The sequence below is a fragment of the Rhinolophus sinicus genome, chromosome 2 (assembly GCF_057876585.1).
Source record: "Rhinolophus sinicus isolate RSI-liver-muscle chromosome 2, RSI-T2T, whole genome shotgun sequence".
Classification (NCBI taxonomy): domain Eukaryota; kingdom Metazoa; phylum Chordata; class Mammalia; order Chiroptera; family Rhinolophidae; genus Rhinolophus; species Rhinolophus sinicus.
The window spans coordinates 107,422,000-107,448,269 of NC_142502.1; the positions used below are offsets into that span (position 1 = coordinate 107,422,000).

The 26,270-nt window shown below is 54.4% G+C and overlaps 4 protein-coding genes across 12 annotated transcripts; 2 read left to right on the plus strand and 2 right to left on the minus strand.

The window, feature by feature from the left end:
* Positions 1 to 399: 399 nt before the first annotated feature.
* Positions 400 to 9,446, plus strand: AGPAT1 (1-acylglycerol-3-phosphate O-acyltransferase 1). Of its 4 annotated transcripts, none has more exons than XM_019715563.3 (7): positions 400 to 723; positions 6,309 to 6,517; positions 6,713 to 6,846; positions 7,153 to 7,328; positions 7,493 to 7,588; positions 7,701 to 7,773; positions 8,238 to 9,446. In XM_019715563.3, exons 2-7 carry the CDS (start codon positions 6,318 to 6,320, stop codon positions 8,420 to 8,422), a joined length of 864 nt encoding a protein of 287 aa, XP_019571122.1. In that variant the 5' UTR covers positions 400 to 723; positions 6,309 to 6,317; the 3' UTR covers positions 8,423 to 9,446. The 4 variants fall into 4 exon arrangements, with proteins under 4 accessions (XP_019571122.1, XP_019571123.1, XP_019571121.3 ...); XM_019715564.3 differs by lacking the exon at positions 400 to 723 and adding an exon at positions 926 to 1,078; XM_019715562.3 differs by lacking the exon at positions 400 to 723 and adding an exon at positions 1,269 to 2,124.
* Positions 9,364 to 17,141, minus strand: EGFL8 (EGF like domain multiple 8). 3 transcript variants are annotated; one of them, XM_074332734.2, is made up of 10 exons: positions 17,059 to 17,141; positions 14,034 to 14,088; positions 11,394 to 11,514; positions 11,061 to 11,183; positions 10,855 to 10,967; positions 10,662 to 10,757; positions 10,386 to 10,556; positions 10,223 to 10,302; positions 9,988 to 10,141; positions 9,364 to 9,739 (listed from the first exon to the last, which is right to left on the minus strand). In XM_074332734.2, the coding sequence occupies exons 3-10, from the start codon at positions 11,492 to 11,494 to the stop codon at positions 9,690 to 9,692; spliced, it is 888 nt and encodes a 295-aa protein (XP_074188835.2). In that variant the 5' UTR covers positions 11,495 to 11,514; positions 14,034 to 14,088; positions 17,059 to 17,141; the 3' UTR covers positions 9,364 to 9,689. The 3 variants fall into 3 exon arrangements, with proteins under 3 accessions (XP_074188835.2, XP_074188834.2, XP_019571129.2); XM_074332733.2 differs by lacking the exons at positions 14,034 to 14,088; positions 17,059 to 17,141 and adding an exon at positions 12,031 to 12,885 and having other exon boundaries at positions 11,394 to 11,510; XM_019715570.3 differs by lacking the exons at positions 14,034 to 14,088; positions 17,059 to 17,141 and adding an exon at positions 12,031 to 12,885.
* PPT2 (palmitoyl-protein thioesterase 2) lies at positions 13,038 to 20,391 on the minus strand. 4 transcript variants are annotated; one of them, XM_019715565.3, is made up of 9 exons: positions 20,274 to 20,391; positions 19,181 to 19,395; positions 18,773 to 18,926; positions 18,283 to 18,378; positions 18,088 to 18,195; positions 17,262 to 17,345; positions 17,059 to 17,143; positions 14,034 to 14,088; positions 13,038 to 13,853 (listed from the first exon to the last, which is right to left on the minus strand). In XM_019715565.3, the coding sequence occupies exons 1-9, from the start codon at positions 20,281 to 20,283 to the stop codon at positions 13,710 to 13,712; spliced, it is 951 nt and encodes a 316-aa protein (XP_019571124.1). In that variant the 5' UTR covers positions 20,284 to 20,391; the 3' UTR covers positions 13,038 to 13,709. The 4 variants fall into 4 exon arrangements, with proteins under 4 accessions (XP_019571124.1, XP_019571126.1, XP_019571128.1 ...); XM_019715567.3 differs by having other exon boundaries at positions 19,181 to 19,374; positions 20,274 to 20,298; XM_019715569.3 differs by lacking the exon at positions 20,274 to 20,391 and adding an exon at positions 19,705 to 20,204 and having other exon boundaries at positions 19,181 to 19,374.
* A 685-nt stretch (positions 20,392 to 21,076) lies between these two features.
* Positions 21,077 to 26,182, plus strand: PRRT1 (proline rich transmembrane protein 1). The gene is made up of 4 exons (XM_074332732.2): positions 21,077 to 22,700; positions 23,642 to 24,180; positions 24,772 to 24,957; positions 25,097 to 26,182. The coding sequence occupies exons 1-4, from the start codon at positions 22,682 to 22,684 to the stop codon at positions 25,271 to 25,273; spliced, it is 921 nt and encodes a 306-aa protein (XP_074188833.1). The 5' UTR covers positions 21,077 to 22,681; the 3' UTR covers positions 25,274 to 26,182.
* The last annotated feature ends 88 nt before the right edge of the window (positions 26,183 to 26,270 follow it).

The following is a 26,270-nucleotide window of genomic DNA, read 5'->3' on the forward strand; positions in this document are numbered from 1 at the left end:
AACAACGTCATACATCCTGTCGCCGGTCCAGGGAAGGCTTTATTCGTCTGAGTAGCTGCCAGTCATAACCAAAGGCCAGAAGCAATTGGCTCGGGACTACATAGACCTCCTCCGCTAGGACCCCTTTCTTTCCTTGGCTCCCCTTTTACGGAATGTCCGGATTCCTATTGGACTTTGGAGCGTATGTCTCCAAAGCAATTGATTGGCTAGAACTCGACGGAAAATGGTGGTTAGGTGAAATGCGCGTGCGCAGCCGGCGGCGGGAAGGGGTGGGCCAACCTCCTGAGGGTTGAGCCTTCTTTGGTCCCACCCCCTCCACCGGTTCAAAGGATTCGGCTCAGCCTCATCCGGGTCCTCCGGCTGTGGTCTCGGTCTCTCTCCCTCTCCCTCTCCCTCCCTCCCTTTCTCTGCCTCTCTTTCTCCCTCTCTCACTCTGTCTCTCTCTCCTCTGATTGGGCCGTTTCTTTCGCCTCTGATCCGCCGATATCGGAAAAGACGGCGAAGAACTCAGGAAAGAGGGCAAACACTAGGGTTGTAGGGTTCAAAATGGCTCCGGCCTCCTTCGGTGACGTAGAGAGCAGAACTTGGGTCCGCCCCTCGCTCTTAGTGAAGAAGGAAGCAGAACTGGGAATAGCCCGACGTTTCCATGATGCGGACATCGATCTGCGGCGCTGGTGTTAACCCACCTCCCTCGGCTGGACGACTCAGCCCGCCCCTCTTTAGGTGATTTACAGAGCAGAAATGAACTACAGGCCCACACCCTCTTTAAAGTGACACAGTAGAACAGCGCTGACCTCGACTCGATTTTAAACCTTTACAACGAAAAGGCCTAGCTCCACCCCTTTGTGAGTGGATGCTGAGGGCGCAAGGCCCGCCCCTTTTAAAAGCGACCCGCGGCGGGAGGGGGTTAGGCCCACCCCTTCCTTCTTGTCAGGTGCCCCGCAGAACTGGGGTCTTCCTCCTGGGCGGGACCCCTGGGACTTGGGCAAAGCTGCTTCAAAGCTTGGGCCTTTCCTACGGGTTTGGGCCTTTGTTCTACAGTCAGTGACCCTCACTGTGGCCCAAGGAGCAGAACTAGGTAACAGTCCTCCCACTACCACCACTGTTCTTACATTTTCTGCCTCAGGGCGTGTAAACTACAGCGGGGCAAAGGTGTATCTGGGGGCGGGGGCGGGGCAGACTCGGGCTGAGGGCAGTTCTGTAGCAACCAGATAAAAGGTCCCACGTGACTCAAGTGAGGAAAGGTGAGAAGCTGCCTAGAGGAGGGCAGGGAAAGTGAGGGTTCAGAAGTTCTGTGGAGGTTTAGGGGAAAAGCTGTTGAGGAGCGGTGGAGACCAAGGAAGGAGGAGTGAGGCAATGATCCTAGAAGGATAATGGGAGTATGGGGAACGAGTTCTAGAGAGGGAGCTAGATAGATGGCTACAAAATTAAGAAGGCATGTTTATCCCAGAAGAATCGTCACTTTTTTATTTTTTACAAGAAAGCAACCTTAATGCCCAATTTCCATCGTAAGGATAGATGCAGCCAGATTGTATGTTGGGGAGAAGGGTTGTCTCAGCTGAGGTGAGTAAGGAGACTGACAGGAAGGAACTGGAAAAGAAAAGGTACTGAGGTTAAAGAGCATGGAAAAACGGGCAGGGTGTATCCTTTCTCTACAAAGAGGGGGCAGGTGTGGAGGAGGAAGTCGGGCTGCTCGAGATAGTGCGCGGGACAAAGGGCAGAGACCAGACTAGAGGGCTGGAGGGCGAGATGAGGTGAGATGGAGCCCTGGAGGGACAAAGAGAGGTGAAGAACTCGGTGCTTGGCATATAGCAGGTGCTTGATAAATATTTGGAATGGAATGGAGGACAGGAAAAGGGAGCTTGGAGAAGAGTTGGAGGGAATAAGCAAGCAGCAGGTATGGGAGTTAAGGAAAAAGAAAGAAACCAAGAAAAAGTGACAGGAGAGCTGATGGAGACTGAGAAGGAATGGGCCAAGGAAGGCATACAGCACGAAGGGACACGCAAGTCGTGTGCTGAAAGGGAATTTCATGGAGGAAAAAAAGATGCAGCTGGAGCCCGAGGACAGAGACAGAGGAAGAGCCCAGCCGAGCTCTCCCGGAGCGGAGCTAGCGAGACAAGACTGGTAGATGTGGGGAGGAGATGCCTGGGTTTCTGGGAAGCGATTGGCAAAATTGGCCGCCCATCACCGCCCCCTACTTCCTGACCAGCCCCGGAAACCAGCAGGCGTTGGGGAGGGGTGGGGGGATAGCGGCAGCAGCAGCCCCAGCCCTCAGAGATACAGCAGGAAGGGAGGGAGGGAGCTGGGGGGACAACCCCCCACCATTCCTACCGCTATGGGCCCAGCCTCCCACTCTCACCTCCCCTCCATCGGCCGGGGCTAGGACACCCCCAAATCCTGTCGCCCCCTTGGCACCGACAGCCCCGACTGAGGCAGAGACACAGCCACCCGCCACCACCGCTGCGGCAGACTGGCTGGGGAGGGGGCCAGCCCCCCAGGCTCCCCACCCCACTGAGGTGGGGGCTGGAAAGGGATGGGAGGAGGAGGGACGAGGGTGCTGAAAGGGACGTGGAGGAGAGGGTGGGGGAGAGATTGGGTCTGGGAGGGCGGGCTGGGAAGAGGGTTGCTGAGAAAAGGATGAGAGCTGACTGGGGAGAGGGTTGCTGGGGAAAGGAGAGGGGGCCTGAGGGAGAAAGGATGAAAGAAACAAGAGGAAGGAGAGATGGAGACCCTGTAAATTTGGGATGGGGGTGTGGATAGGGAGTCCTGGAGAGGGAGTTCCTGAACCTTCCCCAATTCCTCTTCTTGCCCTTTGGCGCCACATGACTTGGGCAGTTGTGCCGAGGAGAAAGCCTTTTATTGCCCCCCTTCCCCGAGCAGAATTTGCTTCCTAGGAATGCCCTCAGACAGGTCTGTTCCCATCTAGGCACAGGGCCTCTTGTTTTTCAGTGGTCTTCCACACTGCTAGACCCTTATGACACATGAATGCCTTGTGGGGGGCCATGTTTTCTACACGGAGCCTGTGTACCTTTGACATATTTAATGGCTTGTGTGCTGCTAGGTTAGGCTGTGCTATCCATAGGCTGTGGAGAAGTGGTGCATTGTTTTCCATCAGAATTGCCCATTCTCATTCTCGTTATGTCCATTCTCGTTATGTCTGGTCTTGACATGTCCAAGTGTCCAAGTGTGTGTTTTCATATACATATTACATCTATTATTGGTTTCATGTTTCTTGCACATGGTGTATTTATGCATGTTTACTTTCGCATGTAAAGATTATTTTGCTTGGGCTCACGTGTTATGTCCATGGTCCCGCCATATGCAGTAGTTTTCCTGTGTGCTATTTTGTGGCTTAACTGACTAGCACACTCTCGTTTTGTGATCAGATTAGCCTCTTTGCTGCATGTGTTTTCGCAGTCAAGGTTCACACCGCAGGTATGTGTGCCCCTTCACATGGTACACTGATGTGACATGCCCAAAGCATGTGTGCTTATGGGTACACTTACTGTTTATTAATGTTCTTGGTAGCATATTTTGGGAACCGTGTGCTCACTAACCCATTTGACGCTCCATCATGTTTATAAATCCATGGCTATTTCTGCTCCAGAGAGGGTCACTCGATATTATGCATTAGAGAAGGTCACGGGCCTCCCCAAAGAACAGCCCCGTATGACTTACTTTGCTAATCTCCCCGACCTGTGTCTCTTCTGCACGTTCTCTCTCTGGTGGCTGGGTACAGTGCCTGCCACAGGTCAGCCTTGCGGTGACATTATCTGTGCCCAACTCTACACTATTGGCGTGTATTTGATGACAACAGTATCTTTTCCCTCGGGCATGTTAGTCCCCATTCTGTATGTTTCTGTCATGTGTACAGTGGTATGTGCCATCTTGGTGTCATTCTGCCTTCACTGTGGCTGTGTATTGAATGTGTATATTCAGAGTAGGTTACTGTTGGGCTGGGTGTGTTCACTGCTTTCTTAGTGACTTTTCTTTTCATGGTTAAGAGTCCTCAAGAGGGTAGCTGTCTTATTCATGTTCAGAACCGTCACCTCTGTCATTTATCCTGGCTGTGTGGGTATATATACGCCTCATGAGCTATTCAGCAAATGTTTACGAGCACCTTCCATGCCTCCTTCTGTCCTGGGCATTGGGGATAAGACAGCGTCCCGTCTTCAAGCTACTTACACACTAGAGACATAAACAGAAATGCCAGTCAGCAGTTACACACAGTGTGCTGTCAAGATCAATGGTTCTCATGCTCACCTGGAGGGCTTGTTAAAATACAGACTGATGGGCCCAATGCCCAGAATTTCTGATTCAGGAGATTTGGGGTGAGCTCCAAGAAGTTGCATTTCCATACTTTGAGAACCAGTGATCAAGATAAAAGTGTAATGAAAACTCAGGCCTGGAGAGGTTCAGGAAGACCTCCAAAGAGTGACACTGAGCTGAGTGAGGCAAGTGAAGAAGAGGTGGAAGGGCTTTCCAGCCAAAAGGAAGGGCCTGTTGACTGGCACGGAAGCATGAAAGATCACCGTGTGTCTGAGGAACTGAAGTAAATCAGTTTGGATAAAAAGGCATTTGTGGGCACATGGCCGAAGACGTAAGCAGAAGTCAATTTGTCAAGAAGGGCCTTTACACAAGACAGGGAAATGCCCAGATTTGTGTTACAGAAAAATCTCTGTGTTGCCATGTGGAAGCTGGATTGGAGGGGAAGCGTTAGGAGCCCATTGCAGATTGTCCAGGGGAGAAACGCTGTTCTGAACTTGCAGGGGCAGTGGCATGGAGAGCGCAGAAGCCCACCATTTTAGAGCTGGCAGGGTCTCGTGTGTCCTGTATTGCCTGTTACCTTCACTCTTGGCAGTGGGCTTACCTTTTAGCACAGCCTGCCCTGTCATTGGAAGGAAGTGCCTTTGGCCTTGATAGGAGTGACTCGTATTTGCCTGAACACCATTTTTGTGAATTGTGACCCTGCCCCTAGCCGCGGGGCAGCCGAGTGGAGGAAGGAGGAAGAGTCCAGAAGGCAGTTCTGGGTGCCTGTGCCTCTTCCTCCTGAGCTCTTTCCTCTCCCAGGGCAGGCCGTGTGATGTCCTTTTTACTCTACCCCATTTTCTCTTGGTGAGGCCCTATCCTCTGTACCTGCTGACCAAACTGCGTCCAGTGTTGCTGAAGGGAGGAAAGGGGTGGTGGGATTTGTTTGCCCGTCTGTGGAAGCAGGATTGATGGATGTAGTTATTCCTGGTATGTCCATGGCTTACCTGGGAATGGGGGAGGCTGCCTGGGTGGACAGGGATTTTTCTGGGTGTGCATTTCCAATCCTTCATATTACTGGGTGTTATTGTACATTGGTACATGTGTGTGAACGGGTCCGTCTTTGTATGACTGGTTGTCTCTTTTCATTAGTGACCGCTTTTATTCTTGCCAGTCGGCCCTTGAGAATGTCTGGCTGTTTCGTCACTTTCGCTGTGCCTGCTGTGTGCTGTGTGTGCACCTCTGTATATACATACAGGCAGCAGTGTGACTCAGTGGTTAGGGGCACAGCTGCTTAGGTGTAAGCTGGGGAGCACCTCTTAGGAGCCGTGTCACCTCAGGGAAGTTATTTAACCTCTGTGGGCCTGGGTCCTGTAAAATGTAAATTTTGTGGTTTAACAGAGTATATAGGATATAGACAAGCCCTAACACAAATAGAATGCAAGCCGCCTATGTCATTTTTAATTTTCTAGTAGCTACATTGAAAAGGGTAAAAACTAACGGTGAAATTAATTTTAATAATATGCTCTATTGAGCCCAGTATGTACAAAAGGTTATAATTTCAAAATGTAATCAATATAAAAGATTATTAATGGAATGTTTTACATTCTGTTTTTCATTGAAAGTCTTTGAGATCTGATGCGTGTGTTACACTTCCAGCGCGTCTCAATTCGAACCAGGCCACCTTTCAAGTGCTCGGGAGCCATATGTGGCTGGTGGCTGTTGCATGGGCCAGCGCAGATGTAGGCTGCTATAAGATCCTTCCCAGCTACTAGTGTTAGCTCTCATGTGTATTGTCCTTTTATTGTCCTGTGTCTGAGTTGTGGATGTACACGTCTCATGTCTCGTCTGTCTGAACATATGTGGAGCCTTCAGAGAGAGGGAGGGCTGGGGGACAAGCCCCGAGCTCCCATTCCTCGGACCCCATCCTAGAGAGGCTTCCTGAGTGGGTTTCGATGGGAGCCCTGGGCCCATCCTGTGTCTCCTGCCTTCTGCATCTTGCCCACCTCACACCCCTCCAGGAATCAGGCCCATGTCCCTCGCCCTGCCCCTCCCTGCAGGTGACCAGAATGGAGCTGTGGCCAGGGGCATGGACGGTACTGCTGCTGCTCTTCCTGCTGCTACTCTTCCTGCTGCCCACCCTGTGGTTCTGCAGCCCCAGTGCCAAGTACTTCTTCAAGATGGCCTTCTACAACGGCTGGATCCTCTTCCTGGCTGTGCTCGCCATCCCCGTGTGTGCCGTGCGAGGACGCAATGTTGAGAACATGAAGTGAGGGCCGTGAGGGCCGGGGTGTCGGGTGATGAGGGGACCTAGGGGTCAGAAGCGATGGGGAGAGCGTCGGGTGTGTAGGAGAGATGGGAGAGCACTGCAAAGATGACCAAAAGGAGTCTGGGGGCGGGGAGGGCCCTGAGGCCTGCAGGGGGTGGGTGGGTCCCACTGGAACCCCTTGCCGTGCCCCCGTAGGATCCTGCGTCTGATGCTGCTCCACATCAAATACCTGTACGGCATCCGCGTGGAGGTGCGAGGGGCTCACCACTTCCCTCCCTCACAGCCCTATGTCGTCGTCTCCAACCACCAGAGCTCCCTCGACCTGCTTGGTGAGACCCCTCATGGGACACACCTCCCCCAGCCATGCCCTTCCTCCTGGAACCTTCCCCAGAATCTCCTCCCCTGGGGGTTCTCAAGTCCCCGTCACCTGGAACATTGCCGTATTTCCCTGGGGTACAGCTCCCTCATAAGCAGGGTTTGTAGACCGTTAGTCGCCCTTCCTTCCACTGCGGGCTTCCCTCCCCTGCCGCCTGGTCTCTCTTCCTTTATGCTCAGGCCCTAGTGAGAGGGATGCCCTGGGTAAGGTGGGCCGCCTCTGGTGACCCTGCCTCACCCCACCCCACCCCGTACCCCAGGGATGATGGAGGTACTGCCAGGCCGCTGTGTGCCTATTGCCAAGCGTGAACTACTGTGGGCCGGCTCTGCCGGGCTGGCCTGCTGGCTGGCTGGAGTCATCTTCATTGACCGGAAGCGCACTGGGGATGCCATCAGTGTCATGTCTGAGGTCGCCCAGACCCTGCTCACCCAGGACGTGAGTCAGCCTGGGGAGGTGGGCGGGTGGGGCTTATGGAGTAGAACAGTTGTAAATAAACTGATGTGCAGGGCCAAGGGGCCTCAGAAGTCCCATGGTAGCATCACAACCAGTCTGTGACACAGCCCTGTGTGTGTGGCTTCTGGACCCTCCTTCTTCTCCAGGTGCGGGTTTGGGTTTTTCCTGAGGGTACAAGAAACCACAACGGCTCCATGCTGCCCTTCAAACGTGGCGCCTTTCACCTTGCAGTGCAGGCCCAGGTGATTACTACCTCCCCTTCTGCTGCTGAACTTCCAGCCCCCGACCGTCCCTTCCTCTCGTCGTGGGGTCCTCTAAAGGGAGCTGTGAGCTGATGGCTTTTTCCCTCCCCAGGTTCCCATTGTCCCCATAGTCATGTCCTCCTATCAAGACTTCTACTGCAAGAAGGAGCGCCGCTTCACTTCAGGTGAGGGCTCTGAGCAGATCTGGGGTGGCGGTGGCAAAGGGCCATGGGAGAGGCTAGACACTCCCCAGAGACAGTGTCCACAGGATCGTCTAGTGTGGCCCCACAGCAACCGGTAAGTATTTATTAAGCACCCACAATGCCCTGCTAGATAGGTAACAGTTGGTCCCTGCCAGAGACCAGGAGAGAGAAGGCCTGTGTGCGTGAAGCTGTAACACTCAGCGGGAAACACTCAGCCTAGACAACGGAGGCTGGGAGGGTGCTGTGCCTGGACTAGGGTTTGAGGGCTTTGGGCAGGAGGCCCTCAAAGAGCAGGTGGCAGCTGGCAGACAGAGGGGCACCTGTCGAGGGTCGGGAGGAGAACTGGAAGGTCGAGGAGAGGAGTAGCAGGAGAGCTCACAAACTGGGCCCACCCTGTGGGCAGAGGCCTGGGGAGACCCACCCTGATGGTGCTCGCCCCCTCCCAGGGCGGTGTCAGGTCCGCGTGCTGCCCCCAGTGCCCACAGAAGGGCTGACACCAGACGACGTCCCAGCTCTGGCCGACAGAGTCCGGCACTCCATGCTCACCATTTTCCGGGAAATCTCCAGTGATGGCAAGGGTGGTGGTGACTACCTGAAGAAGCCGGGAGGAGCACGCGAGGCCGGGCTCTGAGCGCCCCTCCCCCCTCCCCAGCCTTCCTCCACACACCTACAAGCCCTCCTCCTCGTTTCCCCTCTGCCCACTAGGCCTCCTCTTTGGAATCTCCAGCTTCTGAAGTGGATGTCCCTGCCCCTCCCCAGCTCCCCACATGGACTCTCTTGCCTCCATGCAGTCCCCACTCTGACCCTTACCCACCTCCTGTGCCATCGTGTCTGTGGGACAGTTGCCTCCCCCTCATCTCCAGTGGCTCAGCCTACACAAGGGTGGAGCACTCCATCCTGTCCCCAGTGGACCTTCTTCCTTTGTGGTCTTCTCTCCCCCTTTACCCCACATTCATTGGCCAGTGGACTCATCCATTCTGTGGAACAATTCCCCACCCCCGCCCCCAGGTCCATGGATTCAGTGGACTCATCCGTTTGTGGGGTGGAGGACTCATGCTGTGGCTGGAAGCCGATGCCTGGAACACTCCTCCCAGGCGCCTCCTGGGAACACTTCTCAGCACCTTCACGCTCCCTCCCATGGAGCCTCCTGTCAGTGGAGGCTGGACTCTTCTCACTCAGAGGTCTCATCCCTGCCCATGCCCAGGACTGAGCACACTCCTGGATGCCAGTTTGGTCTTCACATTTCCGCTTCCCTGTCCCTGTGGTGCAGTTCCGTGGCCCTGACCCTACCCATCCCCCTGCAGCCCTGTCGTACCAGTCTAACCGGACACAGGGGGAAGACGCAGACATTAGGCGCTGCACTCATTGCTCCCTGGGGACTTGGGGGAAGGAACTGAACCCTGGCTGGAGAGGATGGGAGGGCTTTTTAATTTATTTCTCTTTCTTTTGAGGCTTCCTCCCTCTGAGCCAGTTTTCATTTCTTCCCTGTGGCATTAGCCACTCTCTGCCTCCCATCCCAGACCTGTGCCCACAACAGGCAGGTGGGCTGGGAGCAAAAGGAGAGGGTGGGGCTCAGTTTTGCGTGGCTGGTTTTTATTAATTATCTGGATAACAGCAAGGCCCCGAGAATAAAGATTGAGAGAGAAATCTGCAAACTTTCTGGCTGCATTTGTTAAGGAGCTGAAGGGGCAGTTCCCATCCCCAGGCAAGCTGCCCCAGCTCGAAGACTGGAACAGGCCAAGACACGCTGCCTTCCCCTTCAGTTCTCTGAAGTTTCCATGCTCATGGCTCCTTAGTGGCAGATAACCTTAACTGCAGCTCCCCAGCTGGCGAATCCCAAAACATTAGTGGGTCCAGTTTCTGTATAAATTAGGGGGCAGGGGCTCTGCACAGGTTCCTCATCGTCGTCCATTGAGGCCTGGGCCCAGGCTATTGTCCTCACAGGAGCCTGGTTAATGACAAGGAGACAGGCAGACATGTTGGCTGTGGACTCCTCCAGCCAGGAATGGGTGTGAGACCGACAACCAACAATAAGTGAAACCACCAGGCTGGGGACAGTACCAGGAGTGGTGAAGTGCAGATATCTGGGGACAGTGAGTGTTGGAGAAGGGTTTTAGGAAAAGAAAAATGGAATTGGGAAGAGCTGGGGGCCACTGTTGGGGGATGGGGTCCCAGCAGAGGGGCACGAAGACTCACAGGCGCCTAGCCTCTCCTCCAGCAGCAGCACCTGGTCGCTGAGAGACTCTATCCTGTCGCCCCGGTCCCACAGCTCTGCCACCTGTTCGGGCTGCAGCTCTTCGGGTGGCACGGGCAGCACGGCTCGGACCCAGGCCCCGGCCTGCCCCGCCCACTACAAACGGAGAGGCACCTCAGGGTGTCGCAGATGGGGCGAGCCCTGCCCAGCCGGGTGGCCCCAGGCGCCCCAGCTCACCTGCTCCAGTCGCTCCAGGCGCCCGTGCAGCTCACGAATCTCTCGCCTCAAGGTGCGCTCACCCTGTTCTGCTTCCCGAACTGGGGCAAAGGAGAGCATGACTACCGCCCCGGGCCCTGCCACCAGCCTGGTCCTCCCCGCGGCCCACGCTCCCGCCGCTCACCCGCCACGCTAAGGATGCTGGCACTAGTCGGGGGTTCCGGGGACCCCTCTGTGCAGGTGCGCCCGTCCAGGCCCAGCACCAGGCCGTGGGGACAGCCACAGGTGAAGCTGCCTGCCGTGTTGAGGCAACGGTGCGAACAGAGGGTGACGCCAGTCCTACATTCATCCGCGTCTAGTTACAGGAAAAAGGAGAGAACTGAGGGAGTGGGGCGGGGGCGGGCGCCTGGGTGGGCAAGGAGGGCCCGGCGCCACCGCTGGGGAGGGCGAGCCGACTCACCCACGTGACAGTGCTTCCCACCCCAGCCGGGGGCGCACTTGCACTGGTCCGGGCGAACGCAGACGCCTCCGTTCAGGCAGGGTTTGGTGCAGATGGCTGTGGGCGCAGGAAGGGCTGTTCGGAACTGGGCCGCCGCAGGCTCCCCAGACCCGTGGGCGCGCCAACCAAGGGGCCTGGGAAGAGCCAGCCTCACCTTCATCACAGGTGAGTGCCCCTGGATGCCTCTTCTTCCAGCCCTGGCAGCACACAGCGTGGGTCTGCCGCACCTCCTTCCTAACCTCCCGCCATGCCACGCGGTAAGTGGTCCTGGAACACAGCACAGCACAGGGCTCTGGATCCTGGTCTGGGTTCCTGGGGTTCCTCTTGAAAGACCCCAAATCCAGGCTCCGCAACCCTCACCTGTAGGTGCTGCAGATGCGCCTTCCAGCACACAGGGTCAGGTAGGGCTTATACACCGGTTGGCTGTAGGACTCGTTGTAACGCAGCGGGACCACCAGAGTCTGTTTGGAGCAGACCCCTTGACTGCACCCATGTGGGAGAAGGTGGGAGACATTGAGTGGGCCAGGCCCTGGGGAGCCTGGAGTCCCAGGTGCCTCTAGGTATACTGAGGCCCCGCCCTCGCTCCAGGTGACAGCTTCAACCCCATTCTAAACTTTGTTTTGCCACCTGTGAAACCCCACCCCAGCAGGTTTCCAGAAGACCTCCCCCTGGCCCCACCCCTTCTGTTGTCACCTCTCTTTGAGGGATCCACCCTTGGAACCTTCGCCCGGCATCAGGAGGAGGAGGAATGAGACTCCGCCTAAGAGAGTGCACAGCTCAGCCCTGGGCCCCATGATTCTGACTCGACTGCTGGCTGCAGACAAGAAGGGGTTAATGAAGGCCCTTTCCCTCTATTAACTTCTCCAGCTCACCAGGCGCAATCCGTTGGTGCCCTCTAAGGGTGACAGGACATTCACTCGTACAAACGTGCACTAGTCACCAGGATTGTCAGCGCCTGTGTGTACATCTAACTAACGCCGCCCCTCTCTTTAGCATACCGTGGTCCACGCAGCAGCAGACAAGCTCACACCCGGACACACGCCCTCCACCTCCCCTCTACACACAGTTAGCCCTCCCCTCACGACCCTCTTGTCTGTAACATGCCCTTTTCTACCTTAACCTTCCTACCTTCAAAACCTCAAGTATTCACCACTGTACCCCTCCCTCCTTGCTTGAAGCCACACAACTAGAAAGTCCACACCTTAAAACACATTCTTACCATGCTCACACCATCACATACACCCCTCACTCAGATTACACCCCCCAACTCGCACTCACTCTAAGGCTCTGAGAGACCCCCACTCTTTCCCCATTGACATTCCCTCCCCACCTGCCTTTTTCTCTCTCCCAGAGACTTCAGGCCAACCAGTGTCAGCAGCAGCAGCTCAGACTGGTGGGCAGGCTGGGCGCTGCAAGGGAGAGGAGGGGCTGGGCCAGACAGAGTCCTCCCATTCTGCCCCCTCCCACACGCCTCCTCTGTAGCTCCAGTTTGGTCAGCTCAGGGGGCTCCAAGTCCCACTACCTTCACCCCCACTCTGGCAACAGGCCCCCTAGAAGTATCTGCCCAACCTTCTGAGGCCCCTTATTTCTGGAAACTCCCCAGATCAGCAGAGACTCCTAGCTCTATACCACCACCAGTAGTACCCTTGGCTCTTGCCTCCCTCCTTCAACCCATCACAGACGGGGGAGAAATGGGGGGCAGGGAGAGAGACAGAGCTGGCAGAGAATAAAGCAGGGTCAGGTCATGGGAGAAGAGGCAAGATCAGCTGGGGAAAGAAAGAAAGGCAAGTCATCATAGAGGGGCAGGGGGCAGCCAGGGCACCAAGGGGAAAACTGACCCCATTTCTTGATGACATTTGTTAGGGCCTGGTGAGGCAGAGTTGAGTCAGCCACCGCCCCCCATGCCAGAGCAGACAGGGCCCTATTGTCTCTGTCGAAATTCCTTCTATCAAGGAAGAGGAGGCTCATTGTCCAGCCCCTCACCCAGCTCTGGCCCACAGAAGTTGAAAAGGGGCTCAATAAATGCCCACCCTGACCCTTAGCCCCCTCATCTAGCCTGGGGGTGGCAGGCGCATTCCATCCATGAGGCTGGGGCACAAACCACTGCAGCCCTGGGCTCAGTCCCCCAATCTTATGCTGGGACAGGAAGAGAATTGTCCTCAGCAGGAAAGAACCCAAAGAGAATCAGGAACCCACACAGAATGGGCATTGAGAGAGCGGAAACACCAAGGGGGTCCACCCCAGACCAGGCTTCCGGGCACCCAAGCTTTGGACTCTCCATCCCCACCCTCTTTGGGGAGCCAGGTCCCCCTCACCTGGAAATGAGCCAAGCCACACTGAGGAAATGGAACTTTATTTCCATAAATATAGGGGTAACACCCATTCAAGGGTAGCTAAAAGAGGGGCTGGAGCCTCAAAGAAACTAGGCTCCCAGGGAGTACCCCAACACTGAACATAGGGACTGGGGGATCCCCAAACCTGAGATGGGCCTTGCAGGCCACAGATATTCCCCAGCACTGACACTTCAAGAATGGAACTGTCCCCATAGGGGAGCCTCAGAACCCCACTCTCATGGGTCATCCTTCCTGGGGGTTGGGAGGGCTGACAATGGGAGTTCAGAGGAAACAGGAACATGGAGAGAACAGAAGCTAAAAATGTCCTGAGCGGCCTGGAAAGAGACCCCTGTGGTGGGCAGGGGCTGGGTTCTCCTCCTGTACAGCCAGAGATGGAGGAGCAGCCACAAGTTAAAAACCTGGTTTCTCACTTCCCAACCTCAGCCTTGGGAGGATAGGAGAGCATGGAGCAACCCCCAGATGAAGACATGAGGTGGGGGAGACCAGGATTTGTCATTCATGGAGCAGAGGAGGGAGGTCCTGGGAGCCCTGGTTGGTGGGGGCAGTGTGGGAGCAATGGTGTGGTCACAGGCACAAAAGAGCCTGGCATCTGCTTTTCAAGGCCACCACTTGGCCTCTGGGCCAGGGAGTTCCTGGGGGATCCCTGGGGACGTCCTCAGGAGAGCCAAGGTTCAATGCAGGTCTCATAAAGGGTGCGGTTGGAGTGCCAGGCTGTGTGGGCAATCCCAGCCATTGAACACCTCACTATGGCCCCTCGGGCCAATAGAGTCTTCAACCCAAAAGAATCCCGCAGATAAACCTTCGAGGTGGGTGAAGGGGCATGGAAGAAAGACACAGGGAGAGACAAAGTGAGTTCCTGCTGGTGTCCCAGTCCCCCTCCCCACAGAGTGAACCTTTCAGCTCATGGCTCAGTGGCAGGGAGGTCGACAGACTGAGGTGGGACAGGGCATGAAGACAGGAAGAAGTCCCAGGGACTCACCAGTTGCTCCTCCATCTCCAAGACCGTTTCATTTGCATCGTAGAAACCAAAGAAGCTACAAAGAGAAAGGAGGGTAGTGATCAGGAGAGCTGGAAAAAATCAAGGTGGGCTAGGGTCCTTCAGGGACTCACGGCCTGTTGGGGAGACAGGCAGCAGGGGGGACACTCAAAATATTTAACTGGACATCATGTACCTCATGAGGTGATGCACTGAGGACACAGCATCACTTCTGCCGAATTCCCATCAAAATGCATAACCTGAAGCTAATCATGAGGAAATACCTGGCCCATTGGCTTCAAAAATGTCAATGTCATGGACAAAGACTGAGGAAGTATTCCAGATTAAGAGACTAAAGAAGTATGACGACTAAATGCAACACATGATCCTGGGTTGGATCTTGCATTGCATTTGTTTTTTTCTAAAAAGACAACTGGAAAAATGTGAAGGTCTATAGAGTAACATATCAATGTTAATTTCCTGGTTTTGATAATTGTATGGTGGATATGTAAAAAAATGTCCTGTGTATAGGAGATCTATACTGTCATACTGAAGTGTTAGGGATAAAGAGATATTATGTCTATAACCTACTTTCAAATGGTACACACACACACACACACACACACACACACACACACACACACTATACAGAGGGTGTTAAGAAAATGTATACACATTTTAAGAAAGGAAAAAACTGTATTAAAATTGTAATACTCCATATATAGTCACGTTTGACTTCTGCAATGACAAGAGGTGCTCAAAGTGGTTACCATCAGTGTCCCGACACTTCTGATTATGGCGAACTACTGCTTGAGCATACATAACATCTCTCAAAATGTGTATACATTTTTTGGGGGCACCCTCTGTGTGTTTGTGTGTGTGTGTGTGTGTGTGTTTAGAGAGAGAGGATGCTAACGTAAACATGGTACAATGTTAACAGTTGGGAAATCTAGGTGAAGAGTATACAAGATCACATTGCACTCCTTTGGTAACTTCTTACGTATGACATTACTTCAAAATAAAAAGGTCTTCAAATTTGTTTAATCAATATTTGACTGGCATGAGCACCGAGTGGCCGCTGGCCATGAGTCACTAAACAGATGCTAACAGTGTTAAGTCCGATGGGCAACAGGAGCAAAGATGAGAAGCCGGTGCACTAGTTTCAGAGCAGCAAGGATGACCTTGACCTAGCGAAGGCTGTCCCGGGCAAATGGAGCAGTAAGAGCAAAGGCAGAGGTGAGGCACAGCTGTGCACAGGGGGGAGCTGAGCTGGAGCCTGGAGGCCGTATTGAAGAGCTGGGTTTCGTAAGGTATAAGAGAGCAGTAGGGACACACAGACCTGGATTTGAACTCCAGCGCTGCCACACACTCCCCACTGTGTGCAGCTGAGCATGTTACTTATCCTCTTTGCCCTATATAATAAATACCTCCTTTGTAAAGAGGAAGTAAAACACTGTGGTTAAGTCAGGTAGCCTGACTTCACCACTTACCAACTCTATGAATGTAGGTAAATTATTTAATCTCTGCACCCGAGTTTCCTAATCTGTCAAATGAGGATAATCGTAATCACCCATAGGGTTGTGGGAATTAAATGAGCTTTATTTGAAAAGTACTTAGAATAGTGTCTTGGGACATAAAAGGTGCTATAAGTGTGAGCTATTACTACCTCAATAGTGTTGTTGTAGATCTGAAATGAAATATAAATAAATCCCGTCTCTTACTATAAGGGATGTTGCTCCTTTACTCAAAACCCTCTGATGCCTTCCCATTTCACACAGAATAAAAAGCCAAGGGTCGTGCTCGCCAGGGGCTGGGGGGAAGCAGGGCTGAGGAGCTAGTGTTAATGGGTATGGAGTTTCAGTTCGGGAAGAAAACAAAAAGTTCTGGAGATAGATGGTGGTGATGGTCACACAATAATATGAATGTAGTGAATAGTTAATGCCACTGGACTGCGCATTTAAAAATGGTAAATTTTATGTTGTGTATATTTTAGACTAAAAGAAAAAAAATCAAGGACTGCACTTACTTTGCACGTCACTGGCTCCACGTCAGTGGCTCCCTGCTCCCTCTCAGCCTCGCCCACCATCTCCCGGCTCCCTGCACTCTAGCCACACTGGCCTTCTTCTTCCTCACACCTGCCCCACGGCCTGTGCACGTGCTGCTCTTTCTCCCTGGGTCATGCTTCCCCCAGGTCGTTGCACAATTTCTTCCCTCATTTCCGTCAGTCTCTGGTCAAATGGCAACTCTTCCAGGAGAACTTCTCTGGCTACTTCTAAAATAGGCGCCAGGCATCCTCTAACCCCTTCCCTGCCTTGTTGTATTACCACCCGACGTGTATACTTACATGTATTATCTACCGCCCCCACTAGAACGTAAGCTACGTAATGTCAGGGACTTGTCTTTCATTTCCAGCTGCATCCCCAGGGCCCAGAACAGTGCCATTGCACAGTGCTCAGTGAGTATCTGAGTGACTAAAGCAGACCAGGTGACATTTCAGGTCACTCGTCATGATCTGTAATACGCACGTAGTGCCATGGAGCCATGGGTCTTCCTGAGGAATTGGATGGAAGGGGTAAGTGTGGAGACTATCACAGCAGCCCAGGAAAGTACAAGAGGTGATAGGAAATGTGATAAAATGGCCTGGAACTATCTCCACGTGTTGTACCAGTGTCCGTTTCCTGGTTTTGCTATTGTGCTATAGTTACATAGGATGCGACCACTGGGGAAACTGGGTGAAGGATACACAGGACCTCTCTAAACCATCTTTGCAATTTCCTTTGAATCCGCAATTATTTCAAAGTTTTACAAACGGGGATGACAGGGATGGAAGGGAGTCGAGTCAGCAGAACTTAGTGACTGGCTAGATACAAGGGGTTGGGAGATGACTCCCAGGTTTTAGTTTTGGGTGACAGGATAAGTGGAGGGTGGGTTCACTGAAAAGTGGGACCAGTTGTAGGCAAGAGATGAAGATTGGAGGAGGTTAGGGGCTATCCTTAGCCAATCTTCAGGCCACACATTCCCTTATTACCTGGACTGCCAGGGGGTAATGACACCATCATCAGGGCCCCCAATCAGCACGAGGCGGCCCACACGAAGAAAGTTCTCCCGCCATGCTGCAGGTTGGGAAGGAGAGAGCCTGAGTCAGTCACAGCGTTCAGGCCAAGTTTGAGAGGGGAACATAGCGGGTCAGAAAAGCAGAAACGGGACCCACGCAGGAGCCTGGGTTCTCACCAGTGGCGTTGGGATGATCTCTTTCCCCATTGATCAGGGCCAGGAAGCTGCTGGCATTGAGGTACAAGTCATCATGGTGGGGGTCTGGGTACAAACAGCATTGAGAAAGATAGTCAGAGAAGCAGGGGGAGGAGGCAAGACTGGAGAAGGAAGACCAGTCAGGAGGCTACAGTAATACACAAGGTGAATAGGAATATGATGTAACAACAGTAATAATTGTAAACATGCTAGTGAACACCTTTATCTAGCACCTACGATGAGCCAGGTACTGTTCAAAGTACATTACATTCATTAATTTATTTAATTTTCACAACCACCCTATAAGGTAAGTGCTATATTATTATTGTACAGATGAGGAAAACTGAGTCACAGGAAGGTTAAGTAACACCCAAAGTCACCCAGCAGGGTCAGGCTTTAAACGCAAGTAGTCTGGACCCAGCATCCATGGTCTGAAAAACTACACTAGGCATTTGCATGCTATGACCCGTGGGCCAAATCCAGCCACTGCTAGCTTCTGTAAGTTTTATTGGAACTCAGACACATTCATTTACACCTGGTGTGCGGCTGCTTTCACACTACTGTGCCAGCACTGAGTATTGTGACAGAGACTATATGGCCTAAATATATTTACTATCTGGCCCTTGAAAGAAAAAGTTTGCCAGACTGTACTTTCTGAGACAATAAGTGATACTCATAAAGCATTCTGAACAGTGCCTGTTCACACTGTAAATGCTCGATAAGTATGTTGCCATCATTATTATTGCTGTTGGTTATGGCAGAGGGGAAGCAGCAGGCCCCACCCTCCAGTTTAGCATCCCCTACTCACCGTGCCAGTAGTTGCATATGGAGAATTCCTGGCCCCAGGGGCTATAGCAGACCCGGTAGAGGTTAGACCTCATGGAGGTAGGGAAGAGCCACTTCAAGTAGTCCGTGTCTGGCAAGAGAACAGTAGTGCCAAGTGGCCCCAACCTTTGTGTCCCCCAAACTCAGGGCCCCTATGAAGCCCATAGTAGCCACTCACCTCCATACTGCCCCATCTGTGGAGAGGAGAGAGATATGAAAGAATCCACATTGTGCTCGTCCATCACAGACAGTAGTGCCCTGCACACCAGGCCCCCTGTAGGCAGAACACCACAATGTACAAAAATAAGAAAGGCCCGAAGAACGCAGGTCCACCCTGTGGCAAAACATCCCACATCATGTTAAGTGACAGCCAGAATTAGATTCTGGGTCTTCTAACTAACTGTAGGGTGTATTTTACTGCCCCACTATCCCTTAGGTCCAAGAACCATGGGTAATGGGGAGAGAAGGGGCATTAGTGCAGGGAGCCTCCCTCCAGTTGAGGACACACACAGAGGTGAGACCCAGGTGCTGAGGGAAGTCAGAAAAGGAGGGCTCAGGCACCAGGGCCCTTGTTGGAGCAATGCGGTTCAGAAAAGGACACAGAAAGAGTCCCTCAAATAAGGATCCCGCTGCAGATAGTGCTGAGGAATTTAGTGAGGAGCACCTACCCTGCGAGTAGCAGATGAGATGCACCCCTTGAGGGGCCTTTGCCATGATGGGGGCCACAGCCTCTCGGAACCCTTGCACCTGTTCCCATAGTGGCCGCAAGCTCTCTCTCCCATCGAAGAGATCAAGCACTGTCACCACAGTCCCAGGGTGTGTCTGTGGGAGAAGGGCAATGCTGCAACCGGGGATGGACTATGAAGCCCCTCCACAGCACCCCCTGGCCAGCGCCCACATGCCCTTTGTGCCCTGTTAGAACCAAGGATCTCGTCCCCCACCCAACTCTCCCCACGCGAGCAGCAGCTCCCGAGGAACTGGGCAGGCCCCGAGGGGCGGTTTTCAGTTCCGCATTCTCCCTCCCCTGCCGTTGTAGAGGCCTTTAACGCCCTACAACCAAGTGTTCCCTGCCAGACCTCGTTGATGTATTCCAGCAGGTGGCGGAAGCTGTGCGAGCTGTCAAAGAGCCCGTGCACCACGATGACCGGTTTGTAGGAAGCGCGATGGTGCGCGGGGGCTGCAGGCAGCAGCAGCAGCGGCAGGAAGGGCAACAGGAGCAGGATCCCCGCCGGGGGGAGCCGTGGCCCCCGGAGCCCCACCATGCTCTCGCCTGAGAAGGGGCGATGAGGGCCTGTGAGAGAGATGACAAATGTCCCTTCCCCTCGGAACAGACAACGGGCAATCCAGTCTCCCCCGCCCGTGCGGGGTCCTTGTCACGAACTAGCCAACTTCTAACTTACTCAAGTCATCTCTCCACAAACACACCCCCTACCATGAAGACGCACCAACGTGCACCGAAGCCCCGCCCCCAACTCAGCCAGGACTGGGTCCCTAGGCCCAGGATCGTCTAAAGCACGACCCTAGCCATGTACGACCCGGGGTTTTGCTAGAAAGTAGCCTGAGCCGCAGCGCAGGTCCCCGGGAGAGTGCAAACTCCCACCTGGCCTGGCTCCGAGAGCCTCGCTCCGCCCGTTGTTTATGGTTCCCTTGTCTGGAACCCACGGGGGGGAGGGGAAGGGGGTGAGGACAGCATGCGCAGGGGAATGACGGATAGGAGAGGGGCGGCTGCTCCGGGTAGCGCTCAGCCGTCACGTCCGGGGCTTTCCCTGGCAACCATGCCAGCGTCCCCTGCAACGCAGGTCGGGGACCGGAGGGGCAGTGGAACTTTCCATTGCGCCCTAGGAGCGGGGGAGGAAATAGGTGGAGCGATCCATTTAGACCGGTGAGGAGAGGAAGAAGCAGCAAAGAACTCCTCGGAATAGAGAGAAAGCCTCTCTAGGCCCTGCTGCTCCAGCGACCCAGGGTCCGATTTCCCCTCCTGGATTTGCCCCATTCTGGGATCCGGCTCCGCAGAGGAGTTCGAAGTTCTCTCTCCCCAGCGGGGCGCTGAGGGGGATGGGGAAAGGCAGAACTCTGCATTTGGTCCGTGCGTCCACCTGCTGAGAACTGGAGCCAGTCCAGGAGCACCCTACCCCACCCCTGCCCGCCCGCCCCAGGTCAGCTTCTTACAACTCTTCATTCTGAAGTGCGTGTAGTGCCCTTGTCTCCACAGACGCAGAGAGTCCTCGAGGCCTTTCGAGCTAAAAGAGCAGTCTGGCCCAGTTTCTCCTGCGCTACTCTACTCAGCTCCCCATAAATGATCCACCCCCAAGGGGCGGAGGGCCCCTGAGGCAGCACTGACTCATGCTAGCTAGTGTGGTTTCGCCTGTCTTTTCATCCAGAGTGACCCCCACAATCTAGCCCTTAGCCGGGAGCTCCTGTGGGAAGCTCCTTACCCAGACCCTCTGCTCAGTACAGACTTCCAAGTTTAGGCATCCTCGCGTCTCCATCTGGGACCCCTACCCAATACCCATGAGTCATAGAGTGAAGAAATAAAATGGACTCATTATAGCCACGCTGCTAAATTACTAAAATCAAGTAGATTTAGGTATGAAGAAATGATTCTATTCTTGTGTTTTGTTTTTGTTTTTTCCTATGGGCGACATTGGTGTTATGAGCACTGCAATCTAACCAACTGAGCCAACCGACCACCTCTATTCTAGTTTTAACTTAAACTTTTGAACGTTCTTGTCCTTCATCAGTCTCTGTATATACATCAGACCTCTAGATAACCCTGATTACCCCCTGAGGGCTAAGGAAAGAATATCCAGACCACCTGACATGTGTTACCCAGATCACTGGTCATCTTGAGGACCAATCCAGAGGCTAAGAATGCAAAACTGATTCTTCTCAAGAATGTACTTTTTACTATAAGAGCCCTCAGCTTTTCTTCTTCAGAACACTCTGGATATTGCCTAAATATGTTACCAGTTCATAAACCCTAAGACCCTTGAATAAATCTTTGTCCTTTTTTTCTAGCAAAGCCTCCAGACTCTATTTGAGTTTATTGGACACCCAGGTGTCCCAGTTAGGTCTTTTTCTTAGTATTTAAAGATATTTCCCTTGAGAAAATGATTTCCTGTCTTGTCTGAACCCTTCCCTTTGTTCATAGGGTCTTTGCCAGTCTAAAGTCTCTCCCAGTAAAACTAATTTGAGCCCTCAAGTTGTGTAGAATGAGGATGAGGTAGGGGGTGGAGGGTTAGGGGCCCACACAAACATCATAGAAACCAGAATGACTGTCCTGGGCCTTTACCTAAATCTCTGCAGCCTGGGATTGGCCTAGGTCAGGGTCTCTGTACAACTCTGTAGTCTCTGCTTAGACACAGAGGAGTAAGACACAGCCTGGGGAGAGTGACAGCCTCGGGGTGTGAATTGGGAAGTACTAGTCCAAAGGTGGCGGATAATAATGATTCCCCAGCTGTGTTTTTGCAAAAAGCCCAACTCCTGTAAGCCTGGGTGGACTTCTGACCTTCACCTCCTCTCCCCATCTATGCACTCCCAAGATACAATAAGCAAATAAAAAGACTGGAAATACCGATGTGCCCCAGGTTGGCTCAGGAGGTGGCGCTGTGTTCTTGGTGGGGGTGGTGGATGGGTGGGATTTGAGGAATGGGTGTGAACACAGACAGGCCCAGGAACTCTAAGAAGCCCTAAGAAGCCCAAAAAGCAAAGGGGGAAGGGACTCAAACATGCATTCCCAAACCGAGCTGCCAAAAATGAGCAGTTGATTCACCCCCTTCCTTTCCCAAAGCGCTTTAGCTCCTTCACCCTGGGGGAAGGAAGTATCTGTGCTTCCCTTAAGCTTCCTTTCCGTCCTTCCATCTCCTGCCCTCCACCGAGGGCCGGCTTACTCTGAATTATTACAGACCCAAGCCTTCCATTTTACCTCCCCATTCACCCCAGGCCAAGGTGGCAGGTCCAGGCCATAACTCTGGGAACATTTCAGACCATCGCAGGTCTCAACTCTGCACACAGTTCTCTCTCAGACACAGTTAGCTCTCCTAAAGTGGGGAAACTCGGGCCAAGGATTTGGCAGATTCTGGGACCTTGCAGGGACGCTGAGGAAAACTGAGGAAGGGAGACCTCACTGGCGTGAACCAGACCTGCAGGGAACTGGGGTATTGAATCCACTGAGCACCTGCTCAGTTCTTCCCACAATCTAATCACTACAGCCAGTCTTGGAGGGGAAGACTCTAGAGAGTTCTCTCTCCCTCCTTCCTTTCCTTAGTCGCACCTCCGTTGCCTGGTCTTTCTTGCCTCCCTGTTTCCATGACAACTCCAAGGGAGCCCAAACTGGGGGCTTGAATGCTGGGGTGAGAGGAGGAGAGACGAGTGGGGGGACGTCTGAAGGGCTCCCCCTCCCTCGCCTCTGTCCCTTTAAGCTGTCCCCCCTCCCTGCTCGCCCTCCACCCCCCCGCTGCTGTCTTCTCTCCATCTCCTGCGCTGCCGCTGGCTGCGCAATCCGTGCACCCAGACTCCGGCGCCTGCCAGAGACCCCAACTCCAGCTTCAGGACCCTGTCCCAACAAGACCGCAGGCATGTCATCGGAAAAGTCAGGTAAAAAAACCACAACAAAATCTCCCACCCTCTGTACAGTCTCCTGACTCTACCCCCACCCTGGGCTCCAACCCCCTCCCTTACCCCTCCGGAGCAGGTCATTCCCTTCTATCCAGCTCTCAACCACCCCCCAAGTCCCCCTCCTCTTACTATATCCCTCCCTTCTCTTCCTTTCCTCCTTCCAGTTTCAGCCTCTGCCCCTTGCCAACAACATGGGCAGCCGGTGGGGGGTGGGTGGGAGGTGGGTTGGTGGGTGGGAGGTTGAGGCAGTGAGGGCAGTCCAAGAGTGGCTTGCAGGTACTACAGGGATAGCATCACTGGAAGTGACAGATGGACAGATGACCCTGGCTGGCATGGAGACATCCTGTGGGGAAATATGAAGACACAATCAGATGGGGGTTGTCAGGGGAGTAAAATCCAGCAGACTCTTCTTTTATCATCCCCAAAGAAGTACTGAGATTCCCAGGGAGTCTAGGGTAACCCCTCCCCCACTGAAGGCATTGCAGAGTGCAACATGTCACCCTACATGTGTTTATACAACTGTTGAAATGAGCACATGCTAACAGTGTTGCATGTCTACCCATGTGCACATGCAAGACTAGCTCCGACAGGCAAACCCAGAGGCAACCAGCCCTACTGCCAAGGAGGACAGGAGATCAGGTCTGCTGGTGAGAGCAGTGTGCCCCTTGCTGAAGAAGGGAGAGGAGCAGAGGAGAGTTGTGACCTGGAAACTAGATTGAAAGACAGAAATGGGGGGGGGGGCACAGATGGCCTAGATACAACCCCTCTGCTGCCCCAAGAATGAGAGATGGCTTCTCACCCATCTCCTCTCTCTCCCGTTATCTTTCTCCACCCCTGACCCTCTGTTTCTCCCATACCCCTCCATATCTCATTTCTGTCTGATGTCTCCCTGTACCCTCTCCTCTGCTCACCGCCCCCAGGCCTCCCAGACTCAGTCCCTCACACTTCTCCACCACCATACAATGCCCCCCAGCCGCCAGCCGAACCCCCCGTCCCGCCCCCACAGGCAGCCCCTCCGTCGCACCATCACCACCACCACCACTACCACCAGTCTGGCACGGCTACCCTCCCTCGCTTAGGGGCTGGCGGACTGGCTTCCGCCGGGGCCACGGCTCAGCGCGGTCCCTCGTCCTCTGCCACTCTTCCGCGGCCCCCACACCACGCCCCGCCGGGCCCAGCCTCCGGGGCGCCCCCACCCGGCTGTGCTACCTTGCCCCGCATGCCACCCGACCCTTACCTGCAGGAGACTCGCTTCGAGGGCTCACTGCCCCCGCCGCCGCCAGCTGCCGCCGCCCCACCCCCGCCGGCGCCCTCTCACACTACCCAGGCCCCGGGCTTCGTGGTGCCTACGCACACCGGGGCGGTAGGCACGCTGCCTCTGGGGGGCTACGTGGCCCCTGGCTACCCATTACAGCTGCAGCCTTGCACTGCCTACGTGCCGGTCTACCCGGTGGGCACGGTGAGTACCGGAGGGCACGGACCTCAGAGGAAGGGGAAGGTCCGGTGGAGCAGGTCCTGGAATTGGGGACACACTGGGGCCTGGTGGGATAGAAAAACAGAGCCAGGGGACCGGGCTGTATTGGCGGAGGTGGGGGTGGGGTTAAGGCCTAGAGAGAGGAGGGATTAGGCAAAGGCCTGGAAATAGGGAAGGGGTGTGTGGCAGTCACTTGGGGTCAGAGATCATGGCCTGGGAGGGAGAACAGAGTAGATGAAGGAGAAGAAACCTGGGACTGAGTGAGTAAAGGAGCGAGGACAGGTAGTTAAGAAACAAAGTCTGAAGTGAGGCCAGGACAGCGCTGGTGGGGCCGTACCTTAGGGGAGGGAGCGTGGAGACACCTGAGAATATAAGGTTAATGACAGCAGTGAGGGAAGGAGACGGACCTAGCTGGAATGTATGGGTGTTCTGGAAGGGGAGTGGATGCTCAGGTTCTTTGAGAAGCAACAAGCAAGAACTGTGCTTTAGAAACCGCTCTCCGCTCAGAACATTGTGGGGCTCAGAGAGGGTCAGAGTAACGTCCTCTTCCCTCCTCCCCCGACCTTCCTTCCACAGCCCTATGCAGGCGGGACCCCGGGGGGAACGGGAGTAACCTCCACGCTCCCCCCGCCGCCCCAGGGCCCAGGCCTAGCCCTGCTGGAACCGAGGCGCCCGCCGCACGACTACATGCCGATCGCGGTGCTGACCACCATCTGCTGCTTCTGGCCCACGGGCATCATCGCCATCTTCAAGGCAGTGCAGGTGGGGGTGGGAGGGTCGGGGATGAGGCTCACTCGGGTTTTCTTATTCCCTGGGAGCGCCGGACGTTCTGGGGAGCATCTTACAGGGAGGCTGAGACGTGCAGCTCTCTGATCCGCTTTTCCCCACCCCTCCCCCGCAGGTGCGCACGGCTTTGGCCCGCGGAGACATAGTGTCGGCGGAGATTGCTTCACGCGAAGCCCGGAACTTTTCCTTCATCTCCTTGGCGGTGGGCATCGCAGCCATGGTGCTCTGTACCATCCTCACGGTAGTTATCATCATTGCCGCGCAGCACCACGAGAACTACTGGGATCCGTAAGGACGCCCCCGGCCGGGCCCCACCCTGCGCCCCTCGACCTCCCAAGCGCGTTCTGCAGTCACGCCGCAGATCCAATGGTCGCCCTGCACACCCGCCCCTGGAGCTACCGGACTTCGATACATCCGAAACTCGGCTTCCACGGAAACTCTCGCCTTGCGGGCACGCTTGGAATCCAGTTCCTCAGGAACCCAGCCAAACCCCACACCCCCAAGGACGCCGGTTCCCTGGATCCCAGCCAAATGCCGGGCCCCCAGTCGCTCCAGACCCCCACCCCCTCTAAATGCAGCGCCTCCAGCGGAGATCCCAGGGTTTCTGCTTGGCAGCCTAGAGACTGGTCCCCCAAACCCCGCCTCCTCTATAGGCTCCGCCCCAGCTCTGACAAAACCCCGCCTCCAGGTCGGCAGGCTCCGCCTTCTTTTCTTCCTTGCGGGGTGGTTCAGTCCGATGATTGGGTTTGTGGTACCAGGCCTCGCTCCCAGACCAACAGACTCTTCCCTTTCTCCCAGCACGAGGACCGAGCCCCAGGGTAGCCACGCCCCCAAGCTCAATCCGGTTTTTGCTTGTACAGTTTAGCATCTCCTGGTCTCCGCTGATTTTCTTGCTAATCCCAGAACCTCTATTTTTTGTTTTTTGGAATGAGATTTGGGAGGTTCCCAGTTTAGGACCCTTTACCCTGGGATGAAGATTACGTCCCGGTTCTCTGTAAATACTCCTTTCCACTTCTCCCAATCCCTGGACAGCCAGGCAGAAGGGAACCCAGGGTCCTGACCTCCCAATGTCGGGAGGAAGCCTCCCGCTCTCCGCTCTCATGGACAGTCCCTGCTTTGTTCTGATCTGTGTGTGTGCGTGTGTGTATGTGTGTGTGTGTGTGTGAATTTCTGAAAGACTATATTAAAGAGTCTAAATGGATTCATTATCCACAATTTGGAAGACTGCAGCCTTGCAGAGACCCTACTCTTTCGGTTCTCCCTTTCGACTCCCCTCATTTCCCTTTCCG